Here is a 26,695-nt window from a genome sequence, read left to right as displayed (position 1 = left end):
CGAGAACTTCCCGATGGGTCACCCATCCTGGGAGTGCTCTCGCGCGCTACTCGCTTAACTTCGGAGTTCCTATGGAACCCGAAGCCAGTGAGCTCCCAAAAGGCCTCGTGCTAGGTAGGGATGAGAATATACATATAAGGATCACTCCCTTGGGCGATGTAGGGTGTCACAATCCACCCCCCTTAGGGGCCCGACTTCCTCGTCGGCACACCACGACCAAGGTTAGGCTCTGATACCAAATTGTCACATCCCGGCCCAGTGGGACCACTTTCCTGGCCCGACTCCACTGTAGCACGATATTATCCGCTTTGCGCCCCAGCACACCGTCACGGTTTTGTTTCTGGGAACTCACACGAGAACTTCCCGATGGATCACCCATTCTGGGAGTGCTCTCACGCGCTACTCGCTTAACTTCGGAGTTCCCATGGAATTCGAAGCCAGTGAGCTTCCAAAAAGCCTCGTGCTAGGTAGGGATAAAAATATACATATAAGAATCACTCCCCTGAGCGATGTGGGATGTCACATTTTTCACGAAGAACTAAATGTTATTTACAATAGACAAACTCAGAGAACACTTATCAGAAATTCAAGTAAGGTGTTATAATAATCTTAAAACCATTATTATAGCACAGCACACAGAAAAATAAAGGGAAAAAAAAGGTTAGAGACTTCTATTTCTTGTATTTTTGCAATTTTTTTGTTGTTTTCCTACCTGTTCTTCTGTGGAGAGAGACAGAGAAGCAACAAAAACAAGCACCGAAAAAAACAAGAGGAAGAAAACAGCATGGTCGTTGTAGAGCAACAGCCATGAACAAGAAGAGCAATCAGAGCTCCGACAGAGAAGAAAACCCCTCCAGGAAAGAAAGCGCCATCTCAACCCCAGATTCCAGATTCAACCAAACCCTCAGAAATGTTCAAGGGTAATTTTTTCGTATTTTTATTAACTTCTTGATGATTTTTGGTTGTGATTTTCCTCAGATTTGATACCCATTTGCAGAAAGCATCGTCTTTGAAGATTAAATATTGAATTGTAATAATTAGGAGGCAATTTTTCACACTAATGACTCTGATGCATTGCATTGGGGATTGGAATTGGTCCCAACATGTAAAAAGCATAGCTTTTGAATTTTGATTTCTCAAATTCTGAGAGTTGGTTGAAAAAATCAATGTGGGTTTTGTTCATTTCGATGTGTTCGATGCGAAATCAGTGAGAAAATTAGTGTGATTTGGAGATCTCTGTGCTTAGATTGGAAAATGTAGGAAAACAGAAGTGACTTGTTGAATTTTGAGGGAATATGTGATTCACATTTTATATCTGTTTCTTACCTTTCTTTTTAGTTCATTTGGCTGGCGATTTTGTTATGTGTTAACCTCAAGTTAATGTCATTTAGCTGAAAATTGGTGACGCTAGATTTGGTTTTTACTGGATGTTTGTGAAAGACTAGCAAGCATGTTCTCTAGGCTACTTAGATTGAACCAATACTGCCATGGTTCAGTGTGGAAGATAGTGATTCGTTATATGTCAATAAACTTATAACGGTAAGTGTGATGAAAGTTCTTGCGTATTATTCATTAACCCTGTCCCAGTCTGGCACTGTCCCAATCTTGATAAGATCCACTTTGCGTTAGATTATCCGAGCTATCTGACAAAATGACTCCTTTCCGTCGTTGCATTATATAATGTTCTATCAGATATCTCCATTGTTTGGAGTTCAATGTCCGTGTCAACAGTTATGACAAAACGACTCCTTTCAGTTCAATGTTCTTGTCAACAGTTATGATAAATACTGGGTTATGTGTTGTTTAAGGTCGCAAACTGAAGTAACCTATGTCTCTTCTGGTAGCTTGTCCACAATTCTTTAGATTCTGTTGTGTACTTCAGTTACTAAATGTTGATCTAAATAAGATCTGTTGTTTATAATATAAGTTCAACATCTGATTATTTTTTGCTTTGATCATATTGTCCTGATATCTAGGTTGCTCAAAGGTCGTAGTATTCCCGGTAAAGTCTTACTGACTAGGAGGTCAAACCTGCTGGATCCTTCAAAATTACAAGTGCCCTTACCAAATTACGAAAGGAGCTTATCATTCAATGATGCTGAAACAAGTGATCGCAGAGCCTTGGAGGTTTCTTTTTATCTCCCTTTAGTCTAATGAGCTTGAAAAGTAAACATATAAATCCATTTGCAATAATTGGTTAACTGAAATGTAACTAGTACTTTTACTTCTACAATAGGAAGACGGTGAGGGTCTAGGCAAGCCCAGCAATAATGCAAATTCAAATAAGTTAACATCATCAACCTCGAACGTTGAGAATATTTCCAAAGGAGCTCAGAAATCCACCATGGGAGCTAGAGCTACTGATTCTGCAAGAGTTATGAAGTTCACAAAGGTTCTTTCAGGGACAACAGTGATATTAGGTACTTAAGGACTTTGTTTCTCTTTAAATTCCCCTCCCCTGCTTTTCTTCTCCCCTTCCACTATATTCATCAAAGTCTGATTATGTAAAGCTAAAATGTTTCTTTTCTGAGTATGTTCTGGGTGGTGCTCAGATTACTAGTTAGAATCTGTTATTCTAATTAAATTTAATCTTTTTATTATGAAAAACAAAAGTGTTTTCTGAAACGATTTAAGCACAGAAAGAAACATAGTGACAAGCTATCAACCTGAAAATTGAAGTGATCTATACAGACTCTAAACTATAGCTCCTAGGAATTCATGCAATGTCATATAGCATCTCAAATTGATATTGCAAAACATTTAAATGAAGCAGAGACTTAAGAAACAGCTGCATGCCAAAGAGAGTCCGGAAGGGAGATATAAGACTTATTGGCAATTGGTACTATGAGAGTTGGGCAGTCCATACAGATGTGGAAAATGTGCACACAAAGGAGATTCCCCTCTATCGACCAGTGCTCCGAAAACCTAATCTGATCCCTGTTCTTCACAACTATCATAAGGAGAGAAATAAACATTACCCTGGGGTATTGTTTGTTGCTTTTCGCGTCAAAATTTTGTGTAGTCCTTTCATCATTTAGTGGGCATCCTCAGTGATTTGAAATCTAAACTTTCACACGTGTTATTGTTACTGCTATGATCAGGCATTTCATTCTTGTAGCCTAGGTCACTCTGATAAATCTGTTACCACCCCAAGTTTCTCTTTTGCACTAATTGAATTTTGGATCTTTCCTTTCTTTTCATTTCCTTTCAAATTGAATCTTGAATTGTTATGTAGAGAAGTTGCGTGAGTTGGCTTGGAGTGGCATACCGCCATATATGCGGCCCGACATATGGAGGCTTCTTTTGGTAAGCTCTATGTTTCGATTCTTCTTCTAAAAGCACTATTACATTTTTTGGATTTGTTATCCAATGCACTAATAATCAACCACAGATATTTAACCATGTTTTTTTTTTTTAGAATAAGATATTTAACTATGGTAGTTGCTGCAAATATAGAATTATTGCCTGTTTGCCTATTAGAGGAAGGAGAAGTTTTGGGTGGGGTTAGTCCATTACTATGTACAGTACTTTGGCTTCAATTTTGTATAATGGGCTTGTAAAAGGCCTGATTGAAATTGCTTCCAAAGCTGCCTAAAGTGGAATCAGACAGAAGCCATTGGTTTTGTGCTCACCTTGTGAGAGGGAAGCAGCTAGGTTCTCTCCATATGTCCCTGTAGATTATTTACTGTCTTTTCTTTTTGTATTCTACACGTTTTGTTCACCGCAAGTTTAAAACCATTGCTGCCTTTAGCTGGTCAAGGGTGCCTAGTTCTTTCAGTGGTGTCCATGGTGTCCAATGTGCATCCCAGGCTTGGTACCTAGGGTCTTATGCTTGTGTTACTGTGTCATTAAGCTTATCAATCCACTTTTTTCCTTGTGAGTTATGGTGTTTGTTTTCTGTAATTGGAGTGGAAGTCCTAAAGCATGCATTTGAAGATACCATCACCTTAGAAAAAGGTCTTGTTTTATTTGCTATTTTGATAAACTGGATTGCGTTTATCTTGTAAATGTTGTGGCTTGTTTGAAATTAAAATATGAACTGACAACAGGGATATGCACCATCTAATTCAGATAGAAGGGAGGGAGTTCTAAGAAGGAAGCGCCTTGAGTATCTTGACTGTGTTTCTCAGTACTATGATATTCCGGATACTGAGCGTTCAGATGATGAGATAAACATGCTTCGTCAGGTGTTTTATATGTTAAACAATTGCCAACTTAGTGCTAATACCTTGTTCTTGGATTTGACTATTATCTTTTTTGACCATGTTAGATTGCTGTTGATTGCCCAAGAACTGTGCCAGATGTATCTTTTTTTCAGCAGGAGCAAGTCCAGAAATCCTTGGAGCGCATCCTTTATACCTGGTTAAATACTATATCTTAAATTACTAGTCGTTGTTGGCTTGTTTTTTACATCAAATGCTCTCATGCAAACTCTTACTGGCTGTTCTAAGTTGCATCTACTGGACCTGCTGGTTCCTAAAAACAAAAGTGTAAAATTTAATAGGTTTATTGATCTAGGAATTCCAGAGCAATTGTCTTAGTTGTAGGGTTCATAAAAAAGGCTTTGGCTCATTAGACCCTCGCTGATTATGTAGTAGCTCACAATATGGAACAGTGAGATATGATATGTCTCTAAATTATCGTGCTGTTTAGTGCCGTGCATCAGTCTCAAAAACCAGCCCATGTCCATACCAATAATGCTTTAACAGCTCTAAGTTTAGAGGCTTTTAGTACCAGTCAGACTTGAAAACATTTGTGATTGCTCTATTGGTTTTACCAAAGTAGTTATAGCTCTAAACTGTTTGGGATAGTGGTGTCAAGTTGATAGCGACTTGTTTAAGTTCATATGTACATGTTCTCTGCAATAACCTGGTAGGTTTGGTGTTCTTAACATTTGTGCATTAAGAGGGCTGGCATGGGCATGAATCTCAAATTGTTATTGTCACTTAGCTATACATACATAGCTACACCTTCACTGTTATTTAGTAATGTTGATCAGAATGATTCAAGTGTCCACGTTCATTTCATGGTATTTTGATGGTAGGTCTCTACTGAGATTTGGACCATGCAGGGAGAAATAGAGAATAGTGATAAAGCTCTTCTATACCGTTGTTTATGTGAAACTTGTTTTCCAGTTGTTTCCTCTAACTGAGAAGTTTAGACTATGTGAAACTTGTGTCCTCCATGGTAAGTCCCTACTGAGATTAGGCCTCATTTATGTGAAACATGTTTCCTGTTGTTTCCTCCAACTGAGAAGTTTAGACTATCAAATGCAGACAACAATTCATGGTATATTGGTTAAGTGAATTGTTTCTATTTAATTTTCTTAGCTGTTGTTGGATTCCAACAGTTTAGATTTAAAAAGAGGGACAAATCATGTAGATATGGAGTATGATATCAAGATGCCATCATTTTATTTTAATTTTTAATTATGTAATTCGTATGGTTATTAGTTATATCTTCTTAAGGTACTTCTCCTTGTGTCTTTCAGGGCCATTCGACATCCTGCAAGTGGATATGTTCAGGGAATAAATGATCTTGTTACTCCTTTTCTAGTTGTTTTCTTGTCAGAATACTTGGAGGGGAGTGTGGATAATTGGTCGATCTCTGATCTGTCTCCTGATAAAATATCTAATATAGAGGCTGACTGCTATTGGTGCCTATCAAATTTACTTGAAGGTATGCAAGATCATTACACTTTTGCTCAGCCGGGAATCCAGAGGCTTGTGTTTAAACTAAAGGAAGTGGTCAGGCGGATTGATGGTAACCCCCACTTTTTTGCTTCTGTTTTCTGATTCTTACACGCTTTTCCCTGGATGAACTGAATCAAATATGTGCAGTGTGCTTAAGGCCTTAAACTGATTTAAATTTTGCTAGACCCATTTTAATATTCGAAGATAGCATTGAGACTTTTCAATGAATACCTCGACTGATCTAGAAAAACAAGTTAGTTCCAGAGGCATCTTCCATTCATCTCGATTTGGGTTTTTCCACACCATATTTTGATCTGCCTCTTCTTCGATTCGGAAATTCTTCTCTGGCATCATTTTCAATATGGAAGTCTCTTTGCTTTTCTTTATGCATATTTGGACTTGCATATAGCAACCTAGAGATGCTTGCTGGCTGATATATGGGTCTTTATGTATATTTGGACTTCCTATATATTATAATTCCACGACTATATATTATAATTCTATGAAGAAGGTGGTGTGTATTGCATTTCAGTTCTTTTAAATCTCCATCTGTTGCAATAAAATGGTGTTGCACATTTGCACATCATATTGTAGTGAAAGGTTGTTAAATGTGAGTTGTTGAAAGAATATATTTTATGTGGTTTGTTTTGCTGAAGGACAGACCAACTTTTGCTTGCATACTTTTTGCTTGTATACTTTACAAACTTCCATGTAATATCTTCAGAAGATGGCATATGCCTATGCTCTGGGATGCAAGAAACATTTCAAAATTCTGCTATCCTTCATGTGTATATTCTTTTTTTTTTTTTTTTCAAACTTCGTGTGTATATTCCTTAGTTTTCTTTCTTCTGCATTAGAACCTGTATCTAGACATGTGGAGGAGCAAGGCCTCGAATTTCTTCAATTTGCTTTTCGGTGGTTCAACTGTCTTCTAATACGCGAGGTTTGCTTCTACAGATCTCTTCTATGTACTTGATGTGTGTTTCCTCTGTTTTTGTGCAAGGGACAATGCGAACCTACTGTAATTTATTGCATGGCTAATGGAATTTTTTTTCCTTTCTCCTTTTAGATTCCTTTCAATCTTATTTCTCGTCTGTGGGATACATACCTAGCCGAAGGAGATGCATTGCCAGATTTCCTTGTGTATATATTTGCCAGTTTTCTTCTAACGGTAAGAATCTGTTTCCTTGGTTACGTGTTTGGATGTAGTAGCTGCGAGCCTGTGATAAGGAAATGTTCGTATTGATTTATTTGTCGTTAACAATATCTCTCTCCGTTTGGTAAATGTTGGGGGGTCGGAAGGCTACCATGTTTGATAGCTCTACTTATGGAAGCAAATCACCGTTTGTGATAACCTTGACTCTTTATATAAGGGTAAAGATCTTTTTCATGCAGCATGTTCAACACTGAAGAAATAGACTGTCGATTGCTCTTCATTTAACACATATAATAAACATAAATGCATTCTTGCAGCCTTGCTTGCCGTTTAAGTTTAAATGTCGATTACTTTGCATGGAAACTGCCTTCCATTGTGTTTTTTCTAGCGTCATCGCCAACTGGCTGTGGTGGTTTTTCTTTTTTACTTTTTAAATTGTTTTTCGGAGTTTGAAAAACGTAAAAAGATTTGATTGGCGACAAAAATGCCATGTCATTAAAAACCTTAATAAATTGGGATTCAAATTAAATGCGCAATTTGTTACACTGTTTACTATGTTCTTGTGCTTGTGTAAATTTGACAGCAGATAATCAGAAAGACTATTTTCTGTGTTCGTTGGTTATATTTTCAGCTTAAATTGTTCTTCTGTAAAGGAGTTGAAGTCAGTAACTGAAATCCTCTATGATCTGATATACAGTGGTCAGAAGAGCTTCAGAAGCTTGATTTCCAAGAGTTGGTAATGTTTCTTCAACACCTTCCGACGCATAACTGGACTCACCAAGAACTCGAGATGGTGCTTTCAAGAGCTTTCATGTGGCACAGTATGTTCAAAAGCTCTCCCAGACATTTGGCCAGCTGAACACAAATGTAATATTCCACCATCTATCGACGACTCTGGAATTTTCTTTTATCGTAGTTTTCCGTTTCTTTGTTCTTAATGTGGGTTTCTACAATTGTTTTCTCCTATGGTGTCGACCGTTGCTCGTATTATGTATCAGGTGTCTGTAGATTTTGCATTTGAGCAGTGGAGGAAGAAGGATGAATCACTTTGTATGATTTTATTTTATTGGATGGAGCTGAGGGAAACATTGGTTCTTTGCTACCTGAGCTCCGAAGGTACTCAGGGCTCGTTTGGGAGTGATTATGGAAGGGCTAGAATCACTTTTGAGGGGAAGCACCTCCCATATAGATAAAATCGAAGTGATTTATGTGATTTTATGGAGAAGCACCTCATCCCAAAAGTGATTCTGACTGTCTTAGAATCACTTTCCAAACGAGCCCTCATAAATCATACTCTTTGAGGTAATTTAGGTAATTAACAAAATTGCATCTAGCTCACTTCCAACCCTACACTAATTATCTTTTTCTTTGTCATTTGCTTTGTGTGTGTGCACCGTCTGGAGGTTAGGGATGCTAATTTAAACAAAAATGTTAAACACACAACACATTTACCTTTATTTCTATTTATAATTATACACAAATATTGAACTACCACCTCACCTTTGACACTTGTAGCTTTTTATATTTGATAGATTCCAAATTGAAAAATTGGAGGAAATTAGGGAAAGTTTCAACCTCCGGGATACAATTTAAGGAAACATATGGTTGTCAAAATATATTTATTTATGTCTATATTCGAATTTTGTATACATCGATACTTATATAAAACGAGTAAAATGGTTCATCAAAAAAAAAAAAAAAAGAGTAATAATTTTTTCGTTGTCGACAGTCTGTCATGTTACATTGCTAGATTGTCAATTCGCAATTAAGAATATACTTAATTAGATTGCCAATTTGACATTGGAACCTTTTGTATTTTTAGGGTTTTTAAAGGAAAGTTGCGTAGCAAATTACAAATCAAATTACAGTAATCCTCATCAGTCATCACCCTTGGGCCTAGGCAACCCATTACATTAAATTCCCCCGAATAAAACCGTTAAGTCGGTAGGATTATGCCACGCGTAAACCAATTAAGGGAGAAAAATCAACGGCAGCGAACACGTTAAACGTACGTAGCCATATCATATTGCCACGCATAAAGAGCCTTGCTCCTGCAACGGTAATATAATCCCTCATTTGCCCTTATAAGCATGCCACTCTTTCTCTAACTCATCCCCTTCCCAGCTTCTCTCTCTCTCTCTCTCTCTCTCTCTCTCTAGAACGTCTCTGCCTTTTTCTTCCTAAATTGCAGATCATCTTTGCTGTTTGTGCATCTCGATTTCCATCGCCTTCGGTCCCTATATATTTGGAAACAAAATACATATATTGAGTCACAGTTTATATTGTTACTGTTTGACCTGTGTGTTTTGTTTTGTTTTGATCTTGTTGATCAATTCTTAATTTCTCTCATGGAGTTTGGGAGATTTGTTTGTCTTCAAATCTTGTTGGTGTTCTTTTGCTTGTGTTTGTCATCCATAGAAGGATACAAATTCTATGTTGGTGGGAAAGATGGGTGGGTTGTGAACCCTTCTCAGAGCTACAGCCTCTGGGCTGAGAGAAACAGGTTCAATATCAATGACACACTACGTAAGATCTCTCACTCTCTCTCTCTCTCTCTCTCTCTCTCTCTCTCTCTCTCTCTCTCTAAATATTTTCATTTATGATTTGTGTATCTTTTAGTTTGGATCATTGCTGATGTTTTTGTTTTGAATAATAGTATTCATATCATGATTATACCATATTTTCATACAACCTAGATGATATTTGGTCTGAACTGTTCAAGTGAGATACCATATAAAAAGTTATAAAAATGTGATATAAAAACATGATATGAATAACATTACTTTTTATCATAAGAAAAATAATTTCCGCACGCATTTTTCTTATACATAACGCTGTTTATTTTCGTCATCTAGATTGAGAATTCAAAAACGGAATAGAATTGTACAAAAGTTATATCGCGTTTCTAATCATCTAACCTTAAAAGAACATCGTAATAGGAACACATTAAACATGAAAAATCTAATCACTTTGGTTTCACAACATCAACACATAATACATGAAAAATCTTGGGTCATACATCAATTTTTTCTAGTTAGCTGATTAAATAAAATAAATGGATTATTCACAAACAAACAAAAAGATTTAAATAAAGGAGAAAAATAAATTATCCAAGAGATCCTAAATTTCAGTTTTTATCCACCTAGCTATATTTCAGGTCGGTATTGTTGCTAAGTTTTGTTTCCTCATGCCACGTGTACACATACAGATTTCAAGTACAAGAAGGGGTCAGACTCGGTGCTCGTCGTGAACAAAGACGACTACTTCAGCTGCAACACCCAAAACCCTATTCAGAAACTCGACGGTGGCGACTCAGACTTCACCCTCGATAGGTCTGGACCTTTCTACTTTATTAGTGGCCAAAATGGTAATTGTCAAAAGGGTCAGAAGCTTCTTGTTATTGTCTTGGCCCCGAGGCACCCCAAGCCACCAGTCCTCCCTCCTCCTACTACTAGCCCTACCGCTCCTCCGCAGCCCTACCACCCTCCTGCTGCGTCCCCACCACAAGGGCCCGGGCTACCCCCAGCTGCTGGGGGCCCGGTCTCTCTATCTCCATCACCAGTGATTACAACTCCTCCATCTGCTTCACCAGGGCCAGGGTCATCACAACCGTCGCCATCGCCGTCAACCTCTCCGGTTCCAGCTCCGTCAACCAACACTCCAACATCATCTCCGGTGCCAGCTCCGGCGTCAGGCTATACTCCAACTACTTCTCCACCCGCACCGCCTCCGGAGGGGGCCGCACCTACCCCATCTGGCGTGCCTGGGGGCGCTACACCTACTCCATCCGGCCAGCCTGCGGGCCCGCCGGGAACTGTTACTTCTCCGCCACCAGGGTCCCAGGAAGCGACTGCCCCGTCTGGAGCGTTACGTGGAGTAGCGGCTCCTTCGATTGTGTTGGTGTCTTTGGCTGTTGTTCTGGTCAGTGTGGCGCTCTCATGAAATGGATTTGTGCAGGGCTGAAATTATGGGGGAATAAAAAAATAAAGTTGGTGTGAGGGGTTTATTTAATTTGATGATTTATTGGGGGATGTTTTGTTAATTAGTTAATTTTCCATCATTTTTCATTTTATACCTTAGAACTCAACAGAGAATTTGTTTCGGTCGGGTTAATTCGTATTTGTATATCCTAGTTTAATAATATGATTTATTATAGAATTATCGATATAATTTTGGTTTTTTTTTTTTTTAACCCTTCAAAGTAAAACTTGATCAATTCATTTTCCGTAAAACCCTTTTGTTGTTTTCCATATTCAATATTTTCTTCGACTCCTGTGATGCAATGACTTCGTGATTTAAATTTGAAAAGGACCATTTACGTATCTTCATAGTAAAAATTTCATTATTAGAATCGTTTAATTGTGATTTACGTATCTTTACGATAAAAATTTTATTATCAGAACAGTTTAATTTTTTATTCTTCATTTAAGAATCATCTTTACAAAAATTATTTGAGTCATATATCATTTAATTATTTATATGTATCAAATAGATTAACTGTTAATCATAAATATATTATTTGGTATTTACATTATAGATTTATTTGATACATTTAGATAGTTATCATCTCTGATGTGAATAATTTTCATAAGAATGATCTTCAAATCAAGATTATAAAATTGAAGAGTTTCGATTATGAAATTATACGGTATGGTGAAGATTCGTTATTTGTGAATAGAGAAAGTTCATTTCTCCAAAAGAAATGCAAGTATTATTTTTTATTTTATTCTTATAAAATTGAAAAGTTCGGAAATTATACAGTGAAGATTTGTTGGTTGTGAATAGAGAAACAAGTTCATTTCTCCAAAAGGAATGCAATTATTATTCTTTATTTTATTCTTAGTGCTGTTGTAACTGAAATTTGACTGCTATACTTACATTATTTTATTCAATATAATTATGATCATCTCCCCTGTTAGATGATGATTTGTGTTTTTGTTTTAAATTTTTCTTTTAAGTTCAAAAAAAAAAAGGAACAATTGGTATGGTTATCCACCCTTTCTGAGTCTGGAAAAGTTATGAAGAATTTTACCTTACCTTACCTGTAACCACAAGCACACGATGATTTGCTAAATACATACTAATGCTAGCCAATCACGTTGTAATTTTGGTTTTCGATTAGATTTAAGTCGGTGGGTAAAGCTGCATGAATACTCGCTACATGCATTTTAAGTGGTAAATTTGTAATTATCTACTAAAGTCATTCAACCTTCCGCGCCACATGCATAAATAGTAGTTCTAATTGAAGAATATAAATAAAATGGATCACGAAATTTTTATTTTATTTTATTTTTTTTAACAAAAAATGGATCGCAATTTTGACCATACACATTGACCAAGTACACGTGTACAGCACTTGAGATACTAATCTTCACAAGAAAGCATGAGTCGGTCAAGAATTGACCAAAAACAAAAATCAAAAGTTGGTTTGGTTGATTTTTCAACTTTGTTTCTTAATTATATACTAGTTTTCTAAATATTTAAGAGTCACAATTGCTTGAACTAGGGTTTAGGGTTTATATCTCTTAGTTTTCTCTTCATTTCTTTTTGCTGGGTATTATGTTTAATTTTTTATAATGCTTCGGAGTATTTGATACTTTGAACTTGAACTTTTTAACCGTGAAATTTTTTGTCAAAATCACAATAAAAAATCAAATATTTAACAGTTAAAAAATTCAGAATTTCTATACTGAAACAAAATAAAATCTTTGTTATGTGTCTATCTGCAATTAATTAAACCTCAGACGAATAGCCTCAGGGACTTGTCTAACCAAGGGGAGGGAGGGGGACCTATCAAATATAATGAGCAGTACTCATTTCATATTTGATTTTCGTCCCTACAATTGTTTGTGGGAGGTAGATTGTTTGCCCTCCTATTTGGGTGTCATTTTTATCCCTTCCTATTTTATACGGTCACGTTAAGCCACGTCAACATTTTATATTGATTTTTTTTATTGAGATAATAAGACAAAAAATAATAGAAATATAAAATATTGACGTGGTTTAACCGTGACCGCACATCTAGGAAGAGATAGAAAATACACCCAAACAAGAGGGCAAACAATCTGCCTCCGTGTTTGTGAGGGCATTCAAATTTATATGTGTGGCTCTGGATGTCGGGACTACTGAACCTCACCCATTGACTGGAAGCTAATTTGTTATTAAGTCGCAATTCGATAATTATTTTGTTTTTAAGTTTTATTTTTCTATTTATAAAAATTAAAAATTTGTCTAATGATAACAATTTGAATTGAGAGTTTTCACTTTTTTAATTTTTAATTTGAAAAAAAAAAAAAAATTATTTACCAAACAAGATTTTAATTTTTTATTTTTAAAACTAAAAATGGTCGAGTATTATATTATAAATTGATTTAAAGCAGTGAGCGACCGACCCTTCGTTCGTGGAAAATCAATAAATGGAACTGCACAAATGGATTGAAGTTTGACACTTTCTTTCTTCGATATAATTGAAGTCTGACAAGATGATAGTGAATTCAATCCGAAGGAGTTAATAAAAGTCCACCAAAAACTCGGATATATTTAATCATGAATTCAAATGAGTCTATAAAATTTTGAGAGTTTTAACGAAAAGTTCACGATACTGTTCATTTTAATGAAAAATTATATTTTTACATTAAAAAAATTAATTATGGTACTATTCACTTTACCCTTTATTTTATCCTTATCATTAAAACTTAAAATTTTCAAATATTTTTCATTAATTTTCTTTAAAAGTTTAGGAATATGTGGTCGCAATTTGATTTCATGGGATATACAACTCAAAGTCTATATGAATTTATAACTCCATAAAAATTCTTTACAATCCGATTGAATACACGATTTTATATAAAACATGATGTTATTGCAAGAAATTTGTAGCTTGTGTGATTTAGATTCATTACATGACTAGTCATATCTGTCGTTTGCAATATTTTTTCGATAAATACTTTAGCATGTTATATACACGGTCTCATTACGCTAATAAAAAGGCTAGTATATCCAATTTTTTCATACTATATTTGTATTACTCTTTCTAAAAAAAATGTAATCCATATGTGTCAATGAGTCATGCTTCCGTTAGGATGATAATACAAATATAATATAAAAAATACAAAAGTGTAGCATTACTTTTAAACTAAATCGCTAATCAGAAAAAAGAAAAAAGAAAATCTTATTTATTATGTAATTTAAATCAATAATTTAGAAAAATAAGCCTTCTAGATTATCCTTGTGCTTGAGGCCTTAAAACATAGATTATCCTAACTTAGGCCTTCATTTTCATGGAATAGAGAGGTGATGAATCTGCGGACAAGTGTGATCGATTTGCTTTTGTCGGCAAGAAAAATACAAGAAAGATGTGATGGGGAGTCGAGTGCTACTACATATGTCCACAGACTAGTCCATCTGTAGAGATGACAACTGATGACATGTACCTCAATGCATATGACACCTGGGACGATGGGACTAACTTTATCAATTAAGTGATGTGAAATGTTTCTTCCAACCAATATTGATAAAGCTTCAAAATTGTGTATTTGAGAGAGGATTTGAATCCTCTCCGAGGCAACCGGTCGGATACTCCTGATCAGTGTTAGTAGATTATTATATTTTTAACCAACGATTACAATTATTATAATTTTTAGAGGGTCTCCTATTTGTAACCGTTGAATAAAAATTCAACGGTCCACTAACATTGATCAAGAGGATCCTTTGAGAGAATCCATTTGTCCTTTCGTGAAATTGGATTAGTAAAAGGAATCCGGATCCTCTTCGGATTCTTTTGGTGAAGATTCTAGAGATTCGTAAATTATGTATGTTTATCGTATATTATGCTGTCAATTTTTGTCAAGTACTCTTTATGTTTAATTTTTTATATAAAATAATTTATAACCGCATGATATACCGATTAATGGACATGATTGATGGATCCTCAGAGTCCACACAAAGAGGATCCAAAGAGGAATCGGATTCTGGTAAAAGACCTTATTAGGTCTTGTTTGATGCTTAGTATTGAATTAAATTGAAAATATTTCACTAGGTTAATGTATGTTGAAAAAAGAAATATATGTCGACTTTTTACACTTTTTTCAAACTGAAGGTAGAGCACAAATTTAAAGTATGTTAAAGTATGAAGGAAACTGTACATGAAATTTCACGTGGATGAGATTAGTCGAGTGGTCTATTTCGAGCATAATAATTCATCATGGAAGAAGAGAGTTTAGTTGTCCTTTTGTTGAAATTAGATTAGTATTAGGAGCTTAATGTTGATGTGAACTTTGCCCGAAGAGAGGATGTTACAAGAGACTTAGACTAATCAAGAGCATACAACTATGACTGACTCCTTAAATTTCTATTCAAAACCACATATTAGTAGTCAATCGGAATTGGATCCTTTCCTGAGTTTGTGCTTAGGATCCTCCTAACCAGTTTACGTAAGTCGTTGGATTTTGATCTAACGGTTATGAACAGAAGATCCTTTTAAAATTTATAATAATTGTAGCGGTTGGATCAAAATTCAACAGCTCATGTAGGCTAATCAGGAGGATCATGAACTTATGCTGAGAAGAAGATCCAATTCCTAGTCAATCTGTGTGGAATTTTCTTGTCATTAAGAGATGGGACTGATTGGATCGGTGTTAACATAGCCCATGCAAATGAATGGAAACCTTGATTTAGATAATATCTTTCACTACATACGATGTATGACCAAATATAGTTTGATCAGACCCTTTGATATAGCAACCCTTTCCTGACGTTTGAGCTTTGGAGACCTTGATTTAGATAATTTCTTTCACTACATACGATGTATGACCAATATAGTTTGATCAGACCCTTGATACAGCAACCCTTTCCTGACGTTTGAGCTTTTGATCCTAGCAGTTGTCTAACATAGTATCATAACATTTTTTACGTGATATCTTGAGTTTGATCTCTATCTCTCATTTCTTTGTATTTGTTTAACTCTCACTCGTCGGTGTGCCTCTTCAATGCAAAGTGGATCAGAAAATGAGCATCAAGGGCGTAAGCTTGATATACATTATTGGTCAATTCCCTAACAACTTAAATTTCTGGGATAAATCTTCTCAATAACAATGTAAAAATGGTCAATTTTTTTATTATTTTTTTCATTTGTTAGCTGCATGGTAGCAAATAGCATTGTCAAATCAAATTTGGTTTTGAGTGAGTCCGTCGACATATTCTTTCTGAACGCCTTGACAAAATGTTAGGACAGAACTTGATGTGTTTCAATTGCTTATATCTTAAGCAATACAAGTCGACGTCTAACGCACACAACACGTCAATACGGTGACTTGTCCTGCTCTTGACAATTACGGGAGGGGGGAAGACCGACAAAAAACGAGAAACCGCTGAATCGTGCGTGTCCTGTCCGTCCAGTCTTGCATAATAGACCGCCACTGCAATTTCGTATCGATGACACAAAAATTATGTGCATGAAGACTTAAGAGTATTGTCTCATTGAGACGAAACGTCACAGTATACTCGTATATGAAAGTTGATTTCCAACAAGAACGAGATAATTCTTGCATACAGAGTACGGAAAACCATATACAATAGCTCTCAAACAATATGTGGGCTTGCATGGTGGGGCGTTCATGCAGAAGGCTCACTTTTTGTTTGAGAGACGTCCGCTACAACAGGCTCACTCTCATAATTGGTCTATTGTTTCCGTTTATTCACAATATGATGGAAGATTAAGAATTAAACATTGTCAATCACCTTTTGGCCCAAATGACACTCAATCTCCGAGGAGGTCTCGAGTTCAATCTCATGGACAATAGGAAAAGAAAAAAAAAAACTGAACTTTTGCTCCTCGTAGATAGCCATTTTCTCCTCATTTACATCAAGTGATGTCCCAATAGGCTCAAAAATAGATGAGATTAAACAGCTGAGTTATAAGGGGAAGTAAACTAATATAGAAGAAGGCAGTGTAGCCACAAAATCATACATAACGAAAAGAACAAGCTGTGATCTGTGGTGCTTTCTGGGTACAAAAATGGCTGAAAGTATCGTCAAAAGAACCACCATCTCCGTTGTCGGGTCCTCTGCAAGGCATGAGACAGAGTTATAGCATTGTTGGATTACATAAATTTACACATCAGCACAAGGTGAAACCTCAATTTTCAAAACTAATAAAGCAGGATTTTCATAGATCAGAACCAATGCAGCATGAAAACAATGTGTTGAAAGTGAAACATGTGGTCCTAAGGTTCACCACCCGTGAACTAAGGTTGACAAAAGCTAGAAGGCACTTTCTTGAATTTGTATGGAAACCCAAGTAGGACTCAAAAAAAATCTTAGAACTTTCATTTTACAGTTGGGATACCAACGGACTTGATAGTAAGGGGTACCGGAACTGTGATTAGTTGAGGCAAAATAGTTTTTCACCTGTATTTAAACAGCCGAACCATAAAGTACTAAATGGAGCTCTCTAATGGACGTTCAATAATGAAAAGAAGCCTAATGGACGTTCAATAATGGAGATCATCCAAATAACACAAAATTTGGACACGCAAGACCGTTAAGCTTAGTATGCAATTCCAGTACTACATGTCAGTCAATTTCAACACTTCTATTACAATCTAGTCTAATTTGATGTTAATTTGAGAGTCGGATTGTAGCTTAAGTGGAACGGAAAGGGAAATATAAGGCATGTCCTTTCTTGATTGGGTAATAGGATACTAGGATTCATCAAATAAGCACTTCTGTAATTTACACTCAGATTCAATGCTCGCCAAGAGCTAATAAAAGAGTGAAAAGGGAAAAGTAGTAAAACCTTCTGATTCTGATCTTGTAATTGTAATATAATAGGCTGGGAGAGGGTCCCACTGTCAATACTCTGCATGTACGGCCGTACCTTCTCCTCCAACATCTCATTCAACTGACCATCAAAATGGATATATTAAGTCATTGCACAGAAAACAATGGTTCGTGGCAAAAACTAAAAGTGATCGCAGGAAAAGATGGCCTCCATAGTTGTGTGCCTCGTATAAAATTTTAGTCTATGAGATCGTTATATTGATACATTCTATGTGCTTCATTTCCTATAGATTTACTAAACTCATTAAGAAATAGAAAGCGCAAAGCAGACTTCATTTTTAGCTACATAACATTATAAGTTACTAACCCTTTCTTGTCGCCATCTAGTCTCCCACTGCGCATCCAAAATTTTGTCAGCCAATTCTCTTTGAGCATTTAGAAGGACAGTCATTTCATAGAACTTTTCAGGATTTTTGAGGTCCTCCTTGCTCCAAGAAGATGCATTCAGTGGAAGGTCCAGTTCCTGCCATTGCTCCACTGTTAGATCATAATTATCCGAAGTATGATGAGCATCTTCCTTTTTCTGCCTGGTACCATTCAATACTTAAACTACTATATTGATTGAGATAGATTGCTTACACCCCAATTTTGCGGCCTTGGTGGAGGATCAAGTTTCATGACTTCTGTTTCAAGGGCCTTTTTTGCTTTATAGTAAGGGATATTTTTCACAATAACAGGATCTTCCTTGGCTCGAGCAGGATCTATGGAGATCAAGGCCTATCAATGATGAACAAATTCATATCAAATATCTTTCTCAATAAACAAATTACAGAAAATTGCAGAAACAATGCACTCTTAAAATGTACGAGAGTTCAATTATCAACATATGAATCCATCTTTGAACAAATGGAAATAGTATGAAGCAGATGGAACTACGATGTTCCCTCAGTAAGAACAAAATTTACAATAGACTAATCACTGTTATACGACATTAACAGCTGAGGCTTCATTACGATTTTTTTTTTCTTCTAAAAATAAGAAAAGAAGAGTTGTTAAAGGGAGACCAAAAGGCCAATAGAAGAATCCTAAACTTGTTTCCTATAAACTTTTCAAGAGATGTTTTGTCAATAAACAATATAAATACAAAAAAACCAAGCCCGTTAACTGAACTGGTTATATGCACAAATTTTCTTACTTCCTGCAACTGCTCCCAGCCAGGTTTTCGCTTGGCCACCACATCACGAAGTTGATCATACCGCATAGATTCCTAAACCAAAAAGAACCAGGAAACAAGGAAATAGATGAATAGATAATTATAGTAAGGTACTGCTGCAGTCTTGCTTAATAAAGTATTGTAAATAATAAATGTTAATGTAAAGTGGGATATTGAGCAATAAGGTAACAAGGATGTGTAGGAATTTTTTTTTAAGAAAAAAGTCGCATCTTTCACAAAAACAAAGGTAAAGCTCACATTTTTCTTGTACTGGTCTAATATCTTTAAAGTACAATACATGGGAATGTTGCCATCACAATATGATAAGAAACAACATAAAAGTAAGGATGTGTATAACTTTTGATACAGTATTTATAAATTGTAAACCTTGTATTGCCACCAAATTTTTTTCTTGATATCATCATCGAAGTCGAAACCCCCCACAACCTGAGGCAAGGTAAACAGCCAAAATGCAGCGATGCTGGGATCTTTCATGCTGTGAACTATATGCTGAAACAATTAACAAAATCGTTAATAAAAAATTAGATAAAAACTAGTATCTAAACTTTCCTTAGTTTGTGGATCTATGTTTATATAATGAGCAGAACGAAGCCTCTAGCAGCTGACCTAACAACAAAAATGAATACCATATCTGAAGACTAAACATGCTTGATAATATGGAGCTCTAATTCCTTGATAGTTACTTGACAATGAAATCATGATATTCAAAAGTTAAAAGATCCAATACAAGATTGACTATCTTCAGACACAAAGTATCTTCTCTAGCAAGGCTAAGCCCACAACAGTCACCAAATTTGACTATTTCGCAGAATAAACTATAAGCGATACTTTTATCGCTGCAGCCAGAGAGCCTGTACTTGAAATAAGTTTACTATATTTACTGTATTCAGATTCAAGAAGATATTCCTAAAATCGTTTGGCAACCAAAACGAATTCAGAGATACTGTACTTTAATAATCAAACTTTGTCTTCAATGTTGAAAATAAATAAGTTCATTCTGTGTTCATCAGGGGCCTCTTCTGTTGAATTAGGGAGGACTGCAGAAGGGAAAGGCCCCCTCATGTTGCACGTGGTCTAAATGTCGGTATTTCAGAGAGAGTTAAGGAGTGGTGGGAGAAAAATTGCTTCATGGTGTCATAAACTTAGATGGGAGCTTGTTATAAATTACTCTTGCTAAGTAATTATACTTGTCAAAATAAAACCCACTAAAAGTAAAAGCATGTCGCATAGGACAAAAATTGATACTAGCCTCATAGGGGTAGTCCATCTTCCTCAGAACATTGTAGGCCTTCCATGGAGGCTCCATGATCTGTGAGGAAAAAAAAAAACATGAACCTATGAGGATGGAAGCATCATTAAGAATGAATCAATGAGATACGAGAACGTGATTAAATAATACCACAATTTCTTTAAACTCAACTTTGAGAAGATAAAACAAAATAAAAGTAACATGACTATTGACTAGAGCTTTTTTATTCTTAACCAGTTGAATGGGTATGGACTGTATGATTTGTATCATTGTAGTCAAACAATTCCTTTTGAATGATTGACACAGTTTGCTTGAAATAACACACTGCCCCTCTGAAACATATTAAACCAATTCCAAATATTCTAACAGTAAATCAACTAATGTACTGAGAACTCTACAAGTAATTGGAACTATCAATTGCTAAGTTCTAGTCTTAGGAAACAAGAGGCAAGTTCACAAATTAGTGTTGAATTATGCATCGCACAAAGTGAAGATCAAGTTGGAACATTATGAGTCTCAGATCAATGTAACAAAAAATAGCTTACATCATCTGCAGAGATTCTGACTTGTAATTTGTCCTTGCACTCAGGACAGCCCATCACACCCTGAAATAAAGTAAATATTTCGTGTCAAGTTTATGACTTCAGATCTTCAGTTTTGTGAGAAGGTAACCCGCATGCTTTGGATATAAATACTGATTATGAGTTTGATACAGTGGGAAATATATGTAACTAAGTCAAATTACGTGGGACCAAAAGGTTTACCGTGCCATCACAGGTTGGGCACTCTTTAGATGGCAATGGTGCATCAAGATTTATGGCGGATGGAAGATGAACCAACTCAGCCCGATTATCAGCAATGGCATCTGCAACACATTGAGCTGTTGCCTTCTCTCCACTGCATAAAGATTCATATGAGAAATAAAATTCATGAAGATAATATCATATTGGTATGGTTGGATAAAGAACTCACTGCTTGATAATATTTATAAACCATAACCATAAAGTAGACGAAACATACTGCAAACCAAAGATAAAAAGAATATTTTCAACTAATCCAGCATTAACTACCAATCTTGATTGTCTGAAAGTTGAAACTACGGTAACAAGGAGAAACAGTACAGCAGAGCTATATTTAGTTTCAGAAATCACATTGCAAGACGTTTGTTTCTGACATGCTAGTAACATCTCAAATATTTGACTAGAAATATATAAATTCCAGCAATCCAATGGATTCCCATTTTTAAGAATGATAGCCATAGTTTGGTTTTGAAGGACTACACCAGGAGACCCATAAGAAGCTCTTAACAGAGTCAAATTTTCTAATCAAGTTCATATTCCCAGTACAGATTTTGGCAAGACTGGAGACTTTCTAGCCCATTTGTGGGACTCACTAGGCATATGCTATTCAAACATTATAGCACAACTTAGAATTTTTCCCATCATATTTGGCTAGTTAAAACTTCAAGAAAATGGTTGTCGAATCATGTATCCTACATATTTGGTAAATCTCCCTCCATTTTTGCTAAAAGTCTTTCCACTTTGTGGCAAATGAGAGCACATTATAACTCATAGAGTTACCATGTTTTCCAGACATAGGGACCAAAATCTAAATGGATGGAAGTCTACCTTCTCAAGGTGTAATTCTTCACTTGGTATTGCACCCTCCCTGATCCTCTGCACATGGTACACCGCAATGCCTGCCAACCATTGCAGGTTCCACAGTTCCTGCACTTCAAGACAGCAGTTAAGAAATCATCCAAGTTCAATGAACTATGAACGTAGTAACATCATCAAGTTCACCAAGGAGATTCACAGCCAGATCCCTTTACACCAAATATGGCAGCTTAGAGAGCAACCATGAATACTACCATGGTTTTGAAATTTTCCCATAAAATGTTCTAAATTGTTGTGTGCGAATTGCTTCTCAATGATAGAGAATGGTGACTAGTACAATAACAGTAGTACACTATAAAATGATAGAAAGGAAGCACCTTTGTACATCAATGCATGATAATTTTCATTTTCTTTATAGTTTAGCATATTTTTTGCCAGATGATCAATCTACACACACACACACACACACACACACACACACATATGCATATGTACATGTATATATATAGTGAAACTATAAACCATAAAGGTGCTAGGTACTACAATATCAAGCATAGAAAATAAAGATAAGTAACGATAAGGACTGCCAGGAAAATTGAACAGATAATGAAAATTACCTTTGACATATCACCTTCTTTCCCATCTCTAATGCTATGTCATAAGTTCCTAAAGTAGCAACTGCCTGAAACGTAAAGGAAACCAAAACAGAACAAAACCATTCAGTATTATGCAAGTTCCCAAGAGTAGCAGCATCACCTCACAACCTATTTGACTAAACTACAAATGTAATTCAACTTTTCCATCAAATTATACATTCACCAATTGATTCTACATTCATCGCCACAAAAATCCACACAAACCCCAATAACAATTGAACAAAAACCCATCGACCCAATTTCCCAAATGACACAAACCTCCCAAAACAACTGTTAATTTCTAAAAAAATCCAGTCTTTATATCCCCTAAACTCAGAAAACACCATTGACCCATTTGCAGATACCTAGTAACAGCGAAAACTCCCACTGAAAAGTAAAAAAAGCAGCTAAATTCTCAAACTCTGCAGAGACAGAAAAATTCCCAAGTGATAAAACTTCGTGAATTGCAAGAACTCACAAAGATTGACATGTAAGATAGCTTGGACACCAACTCGGGAACGCCAAACCCACGTTGAGCAGAGCCGGCAATGTCGAAAGCAAGAGTGAAAGGAGAAAGGACAAGCTTGATAGGGAACTCGAAAATGTCAGTGAGCTGCTGGCCATATTTATCCGTGAAGATTTTGTAATGAAAGTCAGCGAACTTCTTGAGGCTCTTCAGCATACGGTCTTTGCCTGACATGGTTGGATGAGGGGAGGGACGGAGGGACGGAGGGACTTTTGGCTTTGTAATTTCGAGAGGTGATTTTTGGGTTGGAATTGGATAATGTACTGTATACTAGAAACACAGAATGGGATGTTATCCGGGATAGGAGTAAGCACTGCGGCCAATGTCCACAGCCAAACGCCCCACCATTACTTTTTGATAATAAAAATAAAAAAAATAAAAAAAAAAAAGGGGGTTAAGTCACACAATTAGGGAATAATAATTTAGTTTTAAACTTGTTAATGCATAAAGGTTGAACCAAAGACATATTATTTACACTGAGGAAGTATGAAATTAGGTTAAGTCGAATAATGTGTTAACCGTAGTAATTAATTTTGAATTAGTCATTTACAAGAATTTCACTGAAGATCTCTTAATTTTGAATACAACAATATTGTAAATATTATATAAAAATGATACCCTATATAGGAATAACCTTCATCTAGTCATAATAAGTTTTGGACCCAACTTTGACTAGTTATTTATAATTTTTTTAGGTCTCGTCTTAAGAAACTTCATTCACATAGTAATAATTGTCAACAAGTTCAAAAATATGTTGTCACAAATTAAAATTTAGGGGTGTGTCCACACATCACTTTTTACTCTTCATACACTCTTTGTTAATTTTTGTCATTTGATATTCTCTAATTTATCCGTTACGATGGCCGAAAATTAAAATGATGTGTGAGAAGTAGTAACGGCGTGTGGATATCACACCCTAAAATTTGAGATGAAGTGAAATATTTATCTAGAGTGGTATGAGACAGTGGTTTATTCCTTGGAGTTGATACTACTTCCTTGAGCTTGTAAGTAGGTAACAACTCGTCAAAACGAACATCTTGTTCTTAAATGCCAAATTTTTTCAAGCATGTCTAGGGGGCTTTTTTTTTTTACCAATAAGCATGTCTATAGTTTATTGGCATGAAACTTGACGCATTAACGAGAACACTACATACATGTATTTAGCTACTTTAGAGACTAGGTTCTCTCTTTTGCCAATTTGTACATCTTGAAAATTGACATAAAACGAACATCTTGTTCTTAAATGCCAAATTTTTTCAAGCATGTCTAGGGGTTTTTTTTTTTTTTCACCAGTAAGCATGTCTATAGTTTATTGGCATGAAACTTGACGCATTAAAGAGAACACTGCATACATGTATTTAGCTACTTTAGAGACTAGGTTCTCTCTTTTGCCAATGTGTACATCTTGAAAATTGACATACTTCACTACTGAGTCAAAAAATAAGTTTCAGTGGCGCCTTTATTAAGTAATAACCTCCTTACAATTATAAATTGATTTGCTCCTAATAATATGACTATACAATCCACTTAGGCCATCTCCAACTGAGGGCTGGCCAGATGGCTCGTTTTAGCCCTCTGGCTCTCCAAGAAATTAATATTTTAATGAACAGTACATGGTCAAATTTGTCTCCGTCTCCAACAGAGGGCCAAAGGGTCATAGGACTCGTTTTAGCCCTGTCACAAAAAACCGTCTCTAACCGAGGGCCATAGGGCTCATTATTTAATGCTGTTTCATATTGTTTAATGTTATTTCATGTTACTTAATTTAATTTAATGTTGTATAATGGCTTAGGAATTTATAGGAAAAAAATATAATTTTAAAAAAATATGAAACAAATTTTGTGAAATAGAAGTTATAGGAAAAAATTTTGTAAATAAAAAAATAATAATAAAACTATAAAAAAAAAAAATCAGATGCAACGACTAGCTGACGTCAGCTAGCCGTTGCATTTGAATTTTAGCTTAAGGATTCCTATCGGTTATAACCGACAGGAATAATGATTTTTTGGGCCAGCCCCGGGTTGGCTGGCTACATGCAGCCAGCTCTCCAACCCTCTAACCATTTCAGATTTCATGGGGCCTTCTCAGATTCCATGAGCCCTTTGGCCTAGCCCTTGGTTGGAGATGGTTTTCAGGCTATTTTCGACCCTCTTGACCCTTCGGTTGGAGATGACCTTAGTATAACAATCTAATGATATCTCTTTTGATTTGTAATTATTACGTTAAAGGGATATGAAATTGAACTTTTTTTTTAACAAACGATATTATCTACACTAAGGAGGAGGGTGGGTGCTTAGTCTCACAATGGGCTAATAATAATGTGGTTTAAAGTTAAACTCGTCTTTTGCGAGAATCGAACTTAAGACCTCTTACTTACAAGTGAAATTGAACTAAATCACACAATGAACTTATGATAATAATTTAGTATTGAGCTCATCTTGAGTTGCCTTGTAAGTCATAGCAGCCACTGTAGATATGTGGTGATGTGGAAAGATGGCATGAGTCATGCCTATTTTAATTCTCCTTTATAAATTGAAGTAGAATTTTTAATAAGGTAAAATCATTGGATTATTACCTTAGTGAAAATTAGATCCTTAAATTATTTTTTCGATAAAATAAGTCCCTAAATTCATTAAGAATTGCTAATTTCATCCGTACTATTTTATTCAAAGCTATTTTATCCATTTTTTTTTGTCAACTTAAGTCAATTTTTTTGTCCACTTAAGTCAATTAACACACTTTAAAGTGTAATATCATCATTTTCTCGCCTATAAGCCCTTAACATTTCATATAGGTTTTGAATCTAATGTTTAATTTACCGTCCAAAATTAACTTCATACACTATGCCTTTATGAAAAATTACCAACTACTCTCCAATGTGTATTAAATAGAAGTAACGTGACTTAAATTAACAGAAAATTGAATATAGTATATTCAAATATAACATTAGGCATGTAATTGGCAAATTTTTATAATTCAATGATTGATTTTTTCTGAAAAATAGTTTAAAGACCTAATTTTCACTTATGTAATAATTCAGGGATTAAATTGGCAGTTCATTATTTCTAATAAGGTATAATAAAGTAATTTTATACAAAAAAGAAGAAAATTTTGCACAAATGGCACTTCAATTTTTCTAGTTTTGTGCACAATTTAATAATGAGAACTTTAACGAAAAGATCCCGGTACTATTCACTTAAACGAAAAACCACATTTTACACTAAAAAGTCAATACTGGTATTATTCAGTTTATCTTTTATTTTGTCTTTATCGTTAAAATTCAAAGTTTTCAAGTCATTTTCTTTAGTTTTCCTTTTAATAATTTACAATTCAAACTTACAATGTTCCCTATTTCTTTAGTGTAGATACTATCGTTTGTTCAAAAACTTCAAACAATGTTACAATTTGCCATCTGCGCTCATTTTTAACTACATACTAAGGAGATTCTCTCAAAGCAGGACTCTCTATGAACTCTTCATCACCTCATATTTTTGGCACATTATTTTATAATGTTGACACGAATTTTAGCTTAAGGATTCCTGTCGGTTATAACTGATAGGAATAATGATTTTTCTAGCCAGCCCCGGGCTGGCTGGCTGGCTACATGCAGCCAGCTCTCCAGCCCTTCAACCCTTTCAGATTTTGTGGGGCTCTCTCAGATTCCACAAGCCCTCTGGTCTAACCCTCGGTTGGAGACGGTTTTCGGGCTATTTTCGACCCTCTAGACCTTTCGGTTGAAGATGGCCTTAATATAACAATCTAGTGATATCTCTTTTGATTTGTAATTATTACATTAAAGGATGTGAA

General features: G+C 35.6%; 3 protein-coding genes across 4 annotated transcripts; 2 read left to right on the top strand and 1 right to left on the bottom strand.

The window, feature by feature from the left end:
* The first annotated feature begins 588 nt into the window (after nt 1–588).
* Nucleotides 589–7,951, top strand: LOC137742167 (uncharacterized). 2 transcript variants are annotated; one of them, XM_068481953.2, is made up of 11 exons: nt 589–920; nt 1,977–2,127; nt 2,237–2,420; nt 3,236–3,306; nt 4,050–4,187; nt 4,271–4,362; nt 5,492–5,763; nt 6,551–6,636; nt 6,763–6,864; nt 7,547–7,716; nt 7,848–7,951. In XM_068481953.2, the coding sequence occupies exons 1-10, from the start codon at nt 808–810 to the stop codon at nt 7,706–7,708; spliced, it is 1,371 nt and encodes a 456-aa protein (XP_068338054.2). In that variant the 5' UTR covers nt 589–807; the 3' UTR covers nt 7,709–7,716; nt 7,848–7,951. The 2 variants fall into 2 exon arrangements, with proteins under 2 accessions (XP_068338054.2, XP_068338053.2); XM_068481952.2 differs by having other exon boundaries at nt 7,547–7,951.
* Nucleotides 7,952–8,347: 396 nt separating this feature from the next.
* LOC137742168 (uncharacterized) lies at nt 8,348–11,007 on the top strand. The gene is made up of 2 exons (XM_068481954.2): nt 8,348–9,375; nt 10,058–11,007. The coding sequence occupies exons 1-2, from the start codon at nt 9,198–9,200 to the stop codon at nt 10,789–10,791; spliced, it is 912 nt and encodes a 303-aa protein (XP_068338055.2). The 5' UTR covers nt 8,348–9,197; the 3' UTR covers nt 10,792–11,007.
* Nucleotides 11,008–16,522: 5,515 nt separating this feature from the next.
* On the bottom strand, nt 16,523–23,180 carry EMB2737 (embryo defective 2737). The gene is made up of 12 exons (XM_068482130.2): nt 22,841–23,180; nt 22,345–22,409; nt 21,740–21,838; nt 20,876–21,008; nt 20,657–20,716; nt 20,112–20,171; nt 19,229–19,351; nt 18,824–18,895; nt 18,268–18,405; nt 17,996–18,151; nt 17,645–17,749; nt 16,523–16,913 (listed from the first exon to the last, which is right to left on the bottom strand). Exons 1-12 carry the CDS (start codon nt 23,060–23,062, stop codon nt 16,881–16,883), a joined length of 1,266 nt encoding a protein of 421 aa, XP_068338231.2. The 5' UTR covers nt 23,063–23,180; the 3' UTR covers nt 16,523–16,880.
* Between the last annotated feature and the right edge of the window lie 3,515 nt (nt 23,181–26,695).

This window comes from Pyrus communis, chromosome 11 (genome assembly GCF_041283825.1).
Source record: "Pyrus communis isolate YQ-2024b chromosome 11, ASM4128382v1, whole genome shotgun sequence".
Taxonomy (NCBI): domain Eukaryota; kingdom Viridiplantae; phylum Streptophyta; class Magnoliopsida; order Rosales; family Rosaceae; genus Pyrus; species Pyrus communis.
The sequence above is the reverse complement of the archived record's forward strand: the minus strand, read 5'-3'. Positions and strand labels throughout refer to the sequence as shown.